The sequence below is a fragment of the Megalobrama amblycephala genome, linkage group LG19 (assembly GCF_018812025.1).
Source record: "Megalobrama amblycephala isolate DHTTF-2021 linkage group LG19, ASM1881202v1, whole genome shotgun sequence".
Taxonomy (NCBI): Eukaryota; Metazoa; Chordata; class Actinopteri; order Cypriniformes; family Xenocyprididae; genus Megalobrama; species Megalobrama amblycephala.
The window spans coordinates 19,669,910-19,684,742 of NC_063062.1; the positions used below are offsets into that span (position 1 = coordinate 19,669,910).

The 14,833-nt window shown below is 35.9% G+C and overlaps 1 protein-coding gene across 3 annotated transcripts in view; it reads right to left on the bottom strand.

Moving 5' to 3' along the window:
* ppp6r2b (protein phosphatase 6, regulatory subunit 2b) overlaps positions 1-14,833 on the bottom strand; it is a 33,849-nt gene that overhangs the window by 15,241 nt on the left and 3,775 nt on the right. The window contains exons 3-22 of one of the 3 annotated variants that reach the window (XM_048168108.1): positions 14,533-14,788; positions 13,878-14,064; positions 13,642-13,779; positions 12,940-13,005; positions 10,619-10,731; positions 10,334-10,447; positions 10,133-10,259; positions 9,879-10,031; positions 8,378-8,575; positions 7,909-7,973; positions 7,714-7,823; positions 6,165-6,250; positions 5,958-6,055; positions 5,346-5,397; positions 4,996-5,123; positions 4,755-4,909; positions 2,490-2,652; positions 2,337-2,410; positions 316-520; positions 70-156 (exon numbers count right to left, since the gene is read on the bottom strand). In XM_048168108.1, the coding sequence (XP_048024065.1) occupies positions 70-156; positions 316-520; positions 2,337-2,410; positions 2,490-2,652; positions 4,755-4,909; positions 4,996-5,123; positions 5,346-5,397; positions 5,958-6,055; positions 6,165-6,250; positions 7,714-7,823; positions 7,909-7,973; positions 8,378-8,575; positions 9,879-10,031; positions 10,133-10,259; positions 10,334-10,447; positions 10,619-10,731; positions 12,940-13,005; positions 13,642-13,779; positions 13,878-14,064; positions 14,533-14,759 (2,546 nt within the window). In that variant the 5' untranslated portion in view covers positions 14,760-14,788. Of the gene's footprint in view, positions 1-69; positions 157-315; positions 521-2,336; positions 2,411-2,489; positions 2,653-4,754; positions 4,910-4,995; positions 5,124-5,345; positions 5,398-5,957; positions 6,056-6,164; positions 6,251-7,713; positions 7,824-7,908; positions 7,974-8,377; positions 8,576-9,878; positions 10,032-10,132; positions 10,260-10,333; positions 10,448-10,618; positions 10,732-12,939; positions 13,006-13,641; positions 13,780-13,877; positions 14,065-14,532; positions 14,792-14,833 lie in introns of all 3 variants that reach the window. The other 2 variants (XM_048168107.1, XM_048168109.1) reach the window with 2 other exon arrangements.

Sequence of the window (14,833 nt, forward strand, 5' to 3'; positions counted from 1 at the left end):
TATTTATAGACTTTAAATACATGTCCAGTAATTTCCTAGAGAAGAACACTCAGATGTATCTATATTTACTTCTGCTCCTTTGGCGACTGAGTACCGGTGATGGGTATCGCCATGGTTCCTGTTGCCATGCCATCTGTTGCTTTGGCATTAGTGTCACTGAAAGACAGAGGAAGCAACCAATAAGGACATCACTGTGCACATTTTGTTATATCAAGTCACGTCTTGAGTTGATGGCAAAGCAGCTGCTCATTTTTAACAACTGTCTGCAAACAATTTATGCTTAGATGGAATGCAGGAATGTGTATTGGATTCTACCTGTTGAAGACTGCCGTCTCATGTTTTGCATCTACACTGAGTGTAATGCTCTCCTTGGCATTGCCCGTGGCGACGCTCTCTGTGATGATGTTGGTCCTGTCTTCTTCTTCCTCGCTGTCTGACCCACTGGAGCTGCTGTCGGACGCCACCAGGGGAGCCTTCCTCGCCCCACACACACTCCACACGCACGCTGACGAGCCTTTAACTGCAACACACACATGCTGATTAATTCATGTTAATGGACCATTTCAAGAAAGAACAAACACTAATCAAAAGTATCATAAATATGCAAAAAAGTATTAATATATGTTTACATAAATGTTTAAAGAGGTCATGAACTGCATTGTTTTATAATGTTTCCTGGGGTGCACTTATAACTTTAGTATGCTTTTTACATCAAAAATAGCCAAAATGTATAAATAAAAGACATTTTTCCTACCCTGATTTTAGCCCTCTGATTTAAACGCTTTGTTTTAAGGGGCGTGTCTGCTGTGAGACTTCAGTGTAAACGCCCACTGCTGTGATTGGCTGACATCTTTCCATTTGAAATAGCTGAGTATTACTCCCTCTTTTAGCATGTTTTTACTATTACAGCTCTCAAGGTTAACTAATCATGAAAAGTACTGCATTACATTTAGATCTATGGCATAGATCGTGGCATGAAAGGTTGCAGTAATGAAGATTGTAGCCGATCACAGACATGTTGAGCACATGAAAGCAGTGATCTCATCATTGCAACTCAATTTCTGCACACTAACAAATGCTTTCTTCGTAACTAACAGTGCAAACACGATATAACAGATTTGTTGAATAAAACAGGAGTTTTGCCGCAAATCCAGAATTCAGTCACTGATAAACTTGCGCTGTTTGATTATCAGCTCCAGCGATTGTAAAGGGAGCTTTCTTTAAATCGCTTTCTTTATATAATTTAATCACCATTTAAATCACAGATTATTTTCACCCTACTAAGAGAAACAAAGTGAAGTTGACCGTTTAGTCACTGTCTATGTGTCAGTAAATCAAACCAAAGAACATCTGACTGTACAAATCACTACATATCAGATCAGTTACTTACATATTGTTGCATTACTGTTGAGTCCATATCGTAAAAGTCTGTTTGCAAAGCCTGCACCGAAATGCGTTTGATTTACTAAAGAATCCACAGTGAAATGTACCGCATACAAATAAATAAAGCTCAAGTGAGACATTCACATTGTTGAAAATAAATAACCATATCCCTAGCATTAGGATCCTTTGAAAGGTAATGTTATTTTTGTCCTGTTGTATCGCTATTCTCTCCTCTTCATCTCACTAACACGACAGTGGGCGGGGCTAATGTTGCAATGATGAAGTAGGCGTTGGTTTCACCTATTTATGCACATTTCAGGATCAGTCGTTCGATGGGGCTGGTGTCAATAAAAGCTTTTATTTGACTAACAAGGAAGTTTTCAGTTCTGAAACTTACAGGATATTCTTATAGTACGATGACCTCTTATATATCAAAAGCTCAAGGAAAAAGTTGATTTCTCAATTCATGACCCCTTTAAGTGACACTATACAATGTTTTTTTGTACAAAATTAACAAAATTTAAATAAAGGGTCAATTACATCATGAATCCTTCCAAAACAAGATTTTATCTTGCACTGATTCACTATGGTAAGCCTATTATAAGCGTTTATATTTTAGACCTGTCGGGATGGTTTTCACGGGAAATTGTGTAAACGCATCACTCGTCCGTGCTTGTCTCATCAATTAAATACACATAGCAGTAATAATAATGATAATATTTTTACTACTACTAATAAAAATATGCAATGTTTTAATTCAATAAATGCATTTTCTCCTCTAAATGCTAGAAATAATAAAATATTAAACAATGCAAATGCAAAACTGCAAGATGCTTACAAAAGTTGGTAACATTTTAGTGTTCATTTACATAAAACATTACACAAATTTAAGTATGTGTTGTTCATTAGTATAAGGAGGAATGATGCAAAAAAAGTTACATGAACACACTGACTTTCCTCATTTTGGCTCTGTTTGTTTGGATTTTCCGAGTCCACAGGTGAACTGCATCTGGGTCCTGCATCTGAACTGCAGAACACGAGAACATTTAGCACAGTGTCCACATGACCTAAATACACAATATCAACTAAAACAGTCTTTCCCTCACCAGCAGAAAGGCTGGAAGTCAGAAAAAGTCGCCCATCCCTTCTCCTCCGTCTCGCTGAGCTGGGCGGTAGAGCTTCCCCACACGTTAGAGCCTGTATCCATGGCGATACTCGCAAAATCCCGACAGCTGAAGTCATCTTCAAAACTCGCTGTCCATCCAGGACCTGATGGGTGATAATCGATATTCCATTCAGTTATTATATGAGATCAGGTGGGATGTCTAGGTCTAGATCAGGGGTCGGCAACCTATAGCATGCGTGTTCCGCTGTAAATAGTTAATGCTATAAATTTCAGCGTCAAGTATATAGAATCCTTATTTAACATTACACACTCATCAAAGTGACTGTGATGCACGTGGAAACTCCATTCATGTGTTCCTGGTCACTTCATGTGTTTTGTCTGAACGGATAGCTATCCAACTGTAAAAAGACTTTTTTCACATTCTAGATGCATCTGGTTGTTGAAGTCACAAATGTAAATTGTACTCCTCCCAAAATGAGCATCTCTTCAGCAAGCCGGCGTATAAACTGCAGCAGATGAAACTGAAAGTTCAGCGTCACATCCTGAAGCTGAACACAGTCATCTTCATTAAAAGTAGTGACACTAAATTATCTTACCAGTGCTGATGCTGCTCTGTCTCCAATCTTGAAAGTATCGGATGATAAATGAAATGAAGCTCCGTTTTCAATTTGTTTTTTGGAGACACAGTTATGTTGCCAAGTGTAAATGGAACGAATTTGTAACAAAACAGATAGCTTCCCGATCAGTAAAAACCAGTGTTGGGGGTAATGCAATAAGAGTGTTGAACTTCCTTCTCCTGTATCCTTTCTTCTTTAATCCAGAATGGCAGCACAGCTGAAAGGTTTGTTTGATCTGCGCCCTCTACTGTACAGGTGTAAATATGCATCTCCTTCAGCCTGAAGCTTGTTCGTTTCACCTTAACATTTGCCAAAAATAGAACTTTTTTTGTTGTTATTAAAAACAAACGAGCAAGCCCAGCCCAGGTGAGAAAAAGTAAAGCAAAAGTAATGTAACGCATTACTTTTAATAAAGTAAAACTAAAGTTATTTTTTGGGAGTAATGCAATATTGTAATGCATTACTTTTAAAAGTAACTTTCCCCAACACTGGTAAAAACACATCAATGACCAGGTTTAAATAAGCCTACTGGAAATCTGTTCTTCAAAGTCTAATTTAAACCTGAAAACAAACAAACTAAAGGATTTTGACAAATTTATGTTTTTATGAAAAAAAGCTTCAGAAATGTTTAAAGGGTTAGTTTACCCAAAAATGAAAATTCTGTCATGTCATTAATTACTCCTTCATGTTGTTCCACACACGTAAGACCTTCGTTCATCTTCAGAACACAAATTAAGATATTTTTGATGAAATCCGATGGCTCAGTGAGGTTGTCAGCAAGATAATTAACATTTACATTGCCCAGAAAGCTACTAAAGACATATTAAAACAGTTCATGTGACTACAGTGGTTCAACCTTATTATAAAGCGACGAAAATACTTTTTGTGCACCAAAAGAACAAAATAATGATTTTATTCAACAATATCTAGTGATGGGCAATTTCAAAACTCTGCTTCATGAAGCTTCAAAGCTTCACAAATCTTTTGTTTCGAATCAGTGGTTCGGAGCGTATATCAAACTGCCAAAGTCAGGTGAACTATTGAAATTTCGAAACACTTATGACGTAACGAAGCCTCGCTTACTGAAATCACATGACGCTCCGAATCTCTGATTCGAAACAAAAGATTTGTGAAGCTTCATGAAGCAGAGTTTTGAAATCGCCCATCACTGGATATTGTTGAATAAGTCGTTATAAATTTTTTTTAGTGCACAAAAAATATTCTCGTCGCTTTATAATATTAAGGTTGAACCACTGTAGTCACACGAACTGTTTTAAATATGTTTTTAGTACCTTTCTGGGCAATGGAAGTGTTCATTTTCTTGCTGGAGATGCAGGCCTCACTGAGCCATCGGATTTTATCAAAAATATCTTAATTTGTGTTCTGAAGATGAACGAAGGTCTTACGGGTGTGGAGTAATTAATGACAGAATTTTCATTTTTGGGTGAACTAACCCTTTAAGATTCTGTACTATTTCTATGTTAGTCATTCTGAATATTTAAAATATGTTTGTGTGCATTTATTATATTGTGTGGGTTATGTGGGTTGTGTCACAGTTATTAACTTGGAAACTTCGTGACAAAAAATTTGCCGACCCCTGGTTTAGACCATGTGAGCTGTGAACGTACTCTGCAGATCACTGGACTGCTTGTCCATGTCCTGGATCTTGGTCTTGTCTAGATTTTGTTTGGTCTCTGGAAACCACTCCATGTCAGGTGACCCCAGACGCCTGCGAGAGCCAACATCCACCTCACTTTTCTGAGCATTTGTCACCAGTCCAAACCTATTAAAAAATAAACCACACACAGCAGTCAGAGCAGTGAATGTTTAGAGTGTGAGCGTGTGTGTGTGCGTGTGTGTTTTACGAACCTGCTTCTGGCTTTCACTTGTGTTGCATAGTTGATTTCTTTATCCTCCCAAATATCTTCCTCCTCCTCAGGATCTTCAAACGGCCGGATTCGCTCCTTTGTGCGAGTCTCAAATATCGCAGAGCTCGTCTGAGAGAGGACAGAAGCGGGAAGGGTTATAACAACAGTGAGAACGGAAGCCAAAAGAGCATCAACGAGAAGAAAACAAACACAAAAACATGGTGATATTATAACCCAAAATAGGAAAACCCCCAAACGTAATAAGAGTATAGAACAATTAATAATAATAATAATAAAGAATACAGAATATAGAAAGAATAAAAAGAATATAGAAAAATAATTAGGACTCACCCCCTCATCCACCAGGTTAAAGTTGATCTCTGTGATTCTATCAAACGTGGCGCTGCAGGAAAAACAGACACAGAAACTTGACTCAATAAATTACCAATGTCAGAGTTTAAACCTGCTAAAAACATGAAGCAATAAAACAATTCATTATCAAATTATTTATTTGAAATTAATATTAAATATTTCAATAAAATTCTATTATTTTTAAATGAAACTAAATTTAATTATACTGCTGGACTTTATGTGACTACATGCATGTATAAGGGCACCAAATGTAAAACTTTTTTTCTGTGGTAGATTTACATTAACAAGGATTTAAGAACATGCAGTTTGTTTTAAAGAATTAATTTATATATAATTCATTTAATACAATTTATTTAACATTCAAATTGATATTTATATATATTTATTAATAGTTTATTCCAGTGGTTCCCAAAATTCTTAAAATGGCATACCCCCTGAGGCATTTAACATCCTTCTGCGTACCCCCTCTCTTCCACTTCGACTGCAGTCACACCTTTTCCATTAAGGGACAATATTTGCCCCCTTAAATTGATTTTTCATTGCATTTTTTTTAACCTTAACTCTAAATCTAAACCTTTACGCAGGAATCACCTGATGTTGCCGTCATGCTCTCCGAATTCATCGCCATTCAATCCAAACTGATCAACAAAGTTTGCCGTCATCTGCTGGATCTGATAATCTGAGAACACCTGTTAAAAAAAAAGGTGCTCAATAAAGGTGATTTGCAGATTGTCCTTTTTTTTTATGTTAAAAGACTTTCTATGATTTCACAGCGTATGTCTTTGTGCGAAATCTCACCAGGTCTGCAGTATTCTTCTTGTTAGTTTCTGTTAGTGTTTCATTCACAAACTGTTCCCAGCGTGCTTTGTAGTCCTCTGGTAGCTCTGTCATACAAAGGCATAACAAATATTTGAAAACAAAGAATGTGGTTTGTTAAAAAAATAAAATAAAATAAAAAATACTCTTCAAAAGTTTGGGGTGAGTAATTTTTTTTTTTTTAAGAACAGTAAACATTCAGACATTTATAAAATTACAAAAACTTTATTTCAAATAAATGCTGTTCTTTTGAATTACATATTCATCAAAGAATCCTGAAAAAAATGTATCACGGTTTACACAAAAATATTAAGCAGCATAACTGTTTTCAACATTGATAATAATAAGAAATGTTTCTTGAGCAGCAAATCAGCATATTAGAATGATTTCTGAAGGATCGGAGAAAATTCAGTATTCCATCACAAGAAAACAAATTACTTTTTAAAGGTGCAATGTGTAAAATTTAGGAGGATCTATTGACAGAAATGCAATATAACATGCATAACTATGTTTTCAGTGGTGCATAAAGACCTTACATAATGAACCGTTATGTTTTTATTTCCTTAGAATGAGCCATTTCCATCTCATACAGTCCCATTTCATGTTAAGTCGTCATTTTGCGCCGGCATGTTTCTACAGTAGCCCTAAATGGACAAACTGCTCTACAGAGCGCATTTCATCACTGTGTTGTTTTTCTTCTAAATCCTTCGTGTTTTAAGAGGCAGCTTGCATCGTCAATACATTAAATACGCACAAAGAAGAAGTAGTAGTTAAGATCCTCTGATACTGGTCTGTTGTTGATTCCATCACACAAGCTAGCATCATTTGGTGGCCGGGCATTTTGCATCTCTGCCCCCACACTCTGGAACTCCATTCCCAAACACATTCGTGATCTCTCATCATTACATGATTTCAAAAATACCTTGTTTCTTGCTTCTCTGACCTCTGACTGTATGATGTTATGTGTTGTTCATTTTATGTTTTCGTATTGTTTTCCTGTTTTCCTTCAAGCGACCTTGAGTTTGCAGAAAGGCACTATAAAAAAATAAACTTATTATTATTAGTAGTAGTTGTAGTAGTAGTAGTTGTCGTCTGGTTTATTAGAAGCAGAGACCGTTCTTTGTTAGAAGTAAGAAGAAACCTCATTGCTTGACTGGCTACTCTCTTCTGTCTCAAACGACGACATCTGTCTTGTGTCGGCCAGACGGCCACCGTAGCTTCTCTATGTGCTTCGAAAGGGAGGGGTGAGCGCTGTTGGTTGCAGTTCGCAACCTCACCACTAGATGCTGCTAAAATTTAAACACTGCACCTTTATAATATATATTCAAATAAAAAAATATTTTAAATTGTAGTAATATTTCAGAATATTGCTGTTTTTTCTGCATTTTAAATCAAATAAATGCAGTCTTGGTGAGCATAAGAGACCTCTTTCAAAAACATACCAACCCCAAACTTTTGAACTGTACTGTGCACACACACACACACACACACACATATACACCCAAAAACACTCCCAGTGTGTGTCAGCTACCTTTTATTAGTTGTGTGATCTGTTCTTGTTCTCGCTCTGCATTCTGCACAACTGTGTTGGCGATCCTGGTCAGATGACCCATATACCCTTTTCTCATGCCTCCAGCTTCCCTATAACATACACAGAGATAGTAAGATACTCAACCAGCAAAAACGTATTGACTCTTCGACTAACATATTTAAAATTTGTCCTTACTGTGTTTTGTCATTTTCTTCCCAAGCATCCAAAATCCTCTGAACCAGCCTGCAGTCCTTCAGCAGCTGCACACAAGCAATTATATTTCAATGACATATACATACTGCATAGTGTATTTCACAAGAGGAAACATTTTAAATTTTTGGCAATTGATGCCATAAAAAGTGCTGTAAATGAATGATACATGTTGTTTCTGTGAATACACACACAACACAATTTGTGCATTTAGATGCATACATATATACAAACATACCATAACTACACCTCATTTACCAAGTGAGTCAGATCTAACAAGTGATTCAAGTGACTCAAACTTGGTTAAAATACACTGATGCCTTGACGCTGCAGATTAAGCAGTAGTGAGGCGCTATATATTTATTTTTTATATTATTTGATTAATTATTACTATATATGACTACACTAATATTAGATTATACATTAGCATCAATAAGCCAGGGTTCATGCTTACATGCTTTATCAAGTCACAGCGTGTGGACATGTCAGATCTGTCTGAGTTTTGTGTGTCCGAGTTTTGTGTTTCCAGCTGAATCTGATCTGGACTGTCATGCGATTTTCCATTCGGTGTTGTCTGGTTTAGGATGGCAGAGACACAATGTTCCACTTGAATGTGTAGGAAGTTATTCCAGGAGAATTTAAAAAACAAGTCCTACAGAGAGAAAGAGATTAGGAAAGAAAATGTAAAAATGTAGTCTTTTCTGTTCATCAAGGTTGCATGTTTTTGATCAAAAACAGTAAAACAGTATTATGGAGAAATATAACAATTTAAAATAATTCAATTGTACTATATTTTAAATAAAAATTAATTTATTCATGGGATGCAAAGCTGAATTTTCAGCATTACTCTAGTCTGCAGTGTCACATGATCCTTCAGAAATCATTCTTATATGCTGATTTGATGCTCAAGAAACATATCTCATTATCAATGTTGAAAACATTTGTGCTACTTAATACTTATGGAAGAGGATTAGGGCCAAGCAATAATAAAAAAAAAATAAAACCATCTTGAGATTAAAGTTGTTAAATTTCGAGAAAAAACTCGTTAAATTTCGAGAAAAAAGTCTAAATAAAACATTGAGAATAAACTTATTGAATTACGAGAAAAAACTTGTTAAATTTCGAGAAAAAAGTCGAGATAAAATGTTGAGAATAAAGTCATTAATTTACGAGAAAAAAGTCGTTAGATTATGAGAACAAATTCGTTAAATTATGAGAAAAAAAGTTGTTAAATTTCAAGAAAAAAAGTCGAGATAAAATGTTGAGAATAAAGTCATTAAATTATGAGAAAAAAGTCGTTAGATTATGAGAACAAATTCGTTAAATTATGAGAAAAAAAGTTGTTAAATTTCAAGAAAAAAAGTCAAGATAAAATGTTGAGAATAAAGTCATTAAATTGCGAGAAAAAAGTCGTTAGATTATGAGAACAAATTCGTTAAATTATGAGAAAAAAAGTTGTTAAATTTTGAGAAAAAAAGTCGAGATAAAATGTTGAGAAAAGTCATTAAATTACAAAAAAAAAAGTAGTTAAATTATGAGAACAAATTCGTAATTTAACGAATTTGTTCTCGTAATTTAAAAACTTTTTTCTCATAATTTAATGAGTTTATTCTCAACATTTTATTTCGACTTTTTTTCAGTTGGCCTTCTGTTTTTTTCTCGAAATTTAACAACTTTAACCTCGAGATGGTTTTATTTTTTTATTATTGCTTGGCCCTAATCCTCTTCCGTAAATATGTTTATTTTTTAGGATTCTTTGATGAATAGAAAGTTCAAAAGTACAGCATTTATTTGAGACAGAAATCTTTGGTAACATTATAAGTGTCCATTATAAGTGACCAAATTAATGCATCCTTGCAGAATAAACATACTCATTTCTTTTAAAAAAGAAAGGAAAGGAAACATCTTATTTATTTGTCGACTTTGTCATAAGTTAGACTAAGGATGACTCATACCAGCAGCAGGTTGATCATGTTCAGCTGGCAGAGCTCATGGTGGATTCTGGGAGCTCTGGTGTACAGGAGAGCAGCCATCAATCTGGATGCATGCAGCCTTGCGTTGCCAAATGGCTCCTCCAGAACACCCATCGTGGTCAACATCACACATTTCTGAGCGTGGAGAGATTCAAAGAAACATTAACTTCCTCTATGTGACATCTTTCCATGATATCACTTCATTTTTAAGACTAAAACCGGAGGATCAGACCAACCTTGGGTGGGTTTAACAGAAGGTGGTTGAAGTGCTTTAGATGTGGTTGGATGCCCATTAAAATGCTGTTGTTTACAGTGTATGACTTTTCCAATCCCTGAGAGCACGGGTCAATCACCTGTTCAACACTGTTACACACACACACCTACTTTAGTAACAGTGATTGTGCGAGTGTGTGATTAAATATGTTTGTGTTACTCACCCAGGTCTCCGAGTTTCCAACAACGTAAGTAACACTAGCGTTCCATAGACGATGCACATTTCACTCCTTTCTCCTTCAAACATGTTCTTCAATAGGGCCTCAACATTCTGCTGTCTGAAACAGTAGCCAGAGATTTCAGTTTAGTTATACTGTTCAAGCATAAAGTCTGTTTCACATTCTGCTTATTCTGGCCGACATCCGACAACTGCCCACTTAGACAGTAAGAAACCATCTAGCTGACATGAAAAGTGACTGAGCACAGTGGTAGCGATCACTCGCACTCACAGCTCTAGCGTTGTGAGCAGAGGGTCGGTCTCTGAAGATTCCTGCAGCAGGCTGGCCTGATCTCTGCTCAGACGGATGATGTCACACAGGGCCTGAGATGCATTCGACTGCCTCTGTAAACACATTTATGTATATATGTCATCTTTCATGTCTATTAGGGGTGGGTGATATAACAGTTGACGCGATTAATTGGTAGAAATTTGTCAACTGGTAGAGATTTTGGACTATCGTCACTATCGCTGTTACTCTCACGTGACATTGCTGTGCTGTGTGGTCACAAAACTTATAATTTTCATGCACAATTAATCATTGCTGTTTAAAAACAAGTAATTTTTAACCAATGAAGCGCAATAAGCAGCGAAAAGTGATTTCAGTATAAGCAAGCTCATAGACTGTTTCTGAACAGAGTTATTTTTGCCGCCTAATTGTGCTTGAACAGTTAAAGGGTTGGTTCACCCAAAAATGAAATTTCTGTCATTAATTACTCACCCTCATGTTGTTCCACACCTGTAAGACCTTTGTTCATCTTCAGAACACAAATTAAGACATTTTTCATGAAATCCGAGAGGTTTTTATCCCCCATACAAAGCAACGTTATTACCACATTCAAGGTCCAGAAAAGTACCAAAAAAAATCATTAAAATAGTCAATGTGACTACAATGCTTCAACCCTAAAGTTATGAAGCGGCGAGAATACTTTTTGTGCGCAAAAAGTTGTTTACGTTGTACAGATAGTGCAGGTTTCCTTGTTCTAACGTCAAAACGACAACGAAAATATTGGCCGGCTCCTGCGTCATCATCACACGCATGCGTCGTGGTGCTCACGTGTACAGCATTGGCCTATACTGAGTCGACATTCAGACGTACAACATCCACAGCATAGAGAATAACATGGGAGAAACGAAATTGTTGAATAAAATCGTTATTTTTGTTTTGTTTTTGCGCACAAAAAGAAATTCTCGTTGCTTCAAAGATGCATTTACTACTTTTCTGGGCCTTGAATGTGATAATTATGTTGCTTTCTATGGGAGATAAAAAACCTCTCAGATTTCATCAAAAATATCTTAATTTGTGTTCTGAAGATGAACGAAGGTCTTACGGGTTTGGAACAACATGAAGATGAGTAATTAATGACAAATGTCATTTATGGGTGAACTAACCCTTTAAATACACATACTTATATGCAGTGTTGGGGAAAGTTACTTTTAAAAGTAATGCATTACAATATTGCATTACTCCCTAAAAAAGTAACTAAATGCGTTACTTCGTTACTTTTTATGAAAAGTAATAACGTTGCATTACTTTTGCGTTACTTTTTTTCACCGGGGCTGAGCTTGCTTGTTTGTTTTTTAATAACAACAAAAAAGTTATATTTTTGGCAAAAAGGCCCTTTCACACCAAAAGTGAAATGAATAAGCCTCAGGCTGAAGGTAATGCATATTTACAACTGTACAGTAGCGGGCGCAGCTCAAACAAACCTTTCAGCTGTGCTGCCATTCTGGATTAAAGAAGAATAGGATACAGAAGAAGGAAGTTCTAGTTCTTATTTCTAAATCTAATCTAAAGTATTTTTGCTTATTAGTATGGTTGAATTAGGTACATTGAAGGTCAGCCGCAAAGACATTGGTTAATAATTGAGATTAAATACATAAAGTATATTTGTGTAATTTAATATAGTTTATTATTACCGGTTTGCAAAAATTCTGAGATTGCATTTCACAGTTTTTATTCATTTTGAGGAATACTGAATGTTTTCGTGCAAGTGAGATGATTAAATGCATGTTCACATTTAGTCTAAAACTACAATAACCATCATGCTTACACAGCGCACACAACACCTCTGCACTTTATTTCTCTCAATATGGGGACAGGAGAGCTGTCAGTCAATAAATGTGAAAACTAACTTGCGTTTCTTATTTGAAAAAGTAACTTAGATATTTTGTTGTAAATTGAATAAAATATACAAAAACCACTAGAACAATGCTATATATTTTGTTGACTTGTGTACTTACATTATCCCAAATGTTTCAAAGAATGTTTAAATCCAGAGAAATAAGCAATTTTAACCAGGACACGGGCGTGTCTGTGCGTCGCCTAACAGTGACATCATACACGCGTTACCCTCGGTTTCCGGTTTTATTTTGTAGAAACCATGGAAACACCAAAGACGCTTTAATATATTATGTGTTTTATTAGACAAGTGAGCAACTGTTTGGATGATAATGATTTATCAAATTATGAAAATGACATATTTTACCTTTAACTGTATGCATTAAACTTTGTTGTGTAATTCATTCTCTAGTACAACTCTAGTGACTGACCTCATTGTCACTGTGAGGGTGTATCAGCTCAATGAGTCTCTGGATCAGCCTCTCTTCATTCAGCCACTGAAAACAGAGGACATGAACAAGAAATACAGACACAGGTGTTTATTTCGTTTTGAGCACTTTTATGTCACAGGGCTTGATTTTTATTAAAACTAAAGATTACAGTTTTTACCTTTTGTTTTATGAAGGTCACATAAAACATATTTACAATGTCTTCATCATTCCTATTATTTCTAATGACTTCCATGTACAGATTTTATTGATTTTCCCTTGTCCCGCACTTTAAATATAAATTCAATACAAATCCATTAAAAATATGAATCATTCCAACTAAAGATAAGATATACAAGAACTAAAATCGTCAAAAATGCTTTCAATATTATGTATATTTTAGCTTTATTCATCAAAGACACATTAAATTGATAAAAAAAAAAATGAGAACAGATATTTATAATGTTACAAATGATTTCTATTTCAATCAAACGCTGTTTTTTAAACTTTGAATTCATCGAAGGATCTGGAAAAATAAAAAGCATCACAGTTTCCACCAAAACAGTTTTCAACATTGATAATAATAAGAAATAATCTCTTGAGCAGCAAATCAACATATTAGAACTATTTAATGAGTTTGTTTTGTACAGAGCCAAAGTGTCCATTATAGAAATATAAATGAATCAGTTGGTTGAGTGCACTCACACTAAGCACTTCCTGTCTGAGACAAGCAGGCTCCACGCTGCTAATGAGACGCAGCACCAGATCCATCATGGCCGACGTGTCCAAGTGTTTCAACACCTGCCCTATAAAATCCTCTTTCTTCTTTAGGAAACCGATCACCTGATGAAAAATTGTAATCAACAAAGAGCAGGATAAAAAATGAATGCAGATGCAAATCAAAGATTTTCAAATGAACAAAGAGATGCCTGTTTGCGCACCTGCTCTGTCTTGCGGGTGATGAGGTTGCCAAAAGTCTTACTGACGAACGAGGCCAGTAGAGGGTTCACCGGTGGCGTCTGTTCTAAGAAGTTATAGAGTGTGTTCAGCAGAGACTCGTCTCCACCAACTTTATCGTTGATGAGGGACACATCGCACGTCAACAACTCGCATGCTACATTAGCATACCTGCACGAGAGAGAGAGAAAACAATATATATGACTAGTGGATGACCGACATTTCTTCAATATATAACGCAAATTAAATGGCAGCACATTAATAAATATTTACTAAAAAATTCACTAAAATATTTTGAATTGAAAATGTGTTATCCATTGGCCAGAGTTGTCTGTAAATTTTTGAATGTTAGTTGGAGCTAACATTATTGATTATCATACAATGCATATACATTTTACTAAAATAACACTGGGACATACTGTATATTAATTCATTAATCAGTCAACAAACAAACAAAAATAAATAAATATTTGGACTAATTTATTAAAATTGCCAAAAATAAGTTAATTATTTAGACCATCTGATAATTTATAATTTGTAAAATGTTTGTACATCTATAAATCAGCTTGCTTCATAATCTCTAATTTATTTAAGAGGTGCTCAGAAAGCGTTGATAATCCAGACCATCTTTCCACTCACTTGTAGCGCAGTTTCTCCTCCCGGTCAGTAGGGGGCTCGTGCGTGATGAGGTTGAGAAGCTCCAGCATGCTGCTGTCCCGTGTGAGGAAGAGGAGGAGGCGCTGATTCTGGGCCTTGCACTCCTGCAGCACGTCTTCTTCATCCAGCAGCTCCTGTAGGGTCACGTCCTCCTTCTCCAAGAGCTTCTCAACCTGAGAGGAGTTGTGCAGGTCGAACTTCCAGAACATGACTGCAGCCTGTAGAAGAAAGAGAGTGCCTGCTGAGACAGACAGAGAGAGGTTGTTAGTTACTCAAGCATATC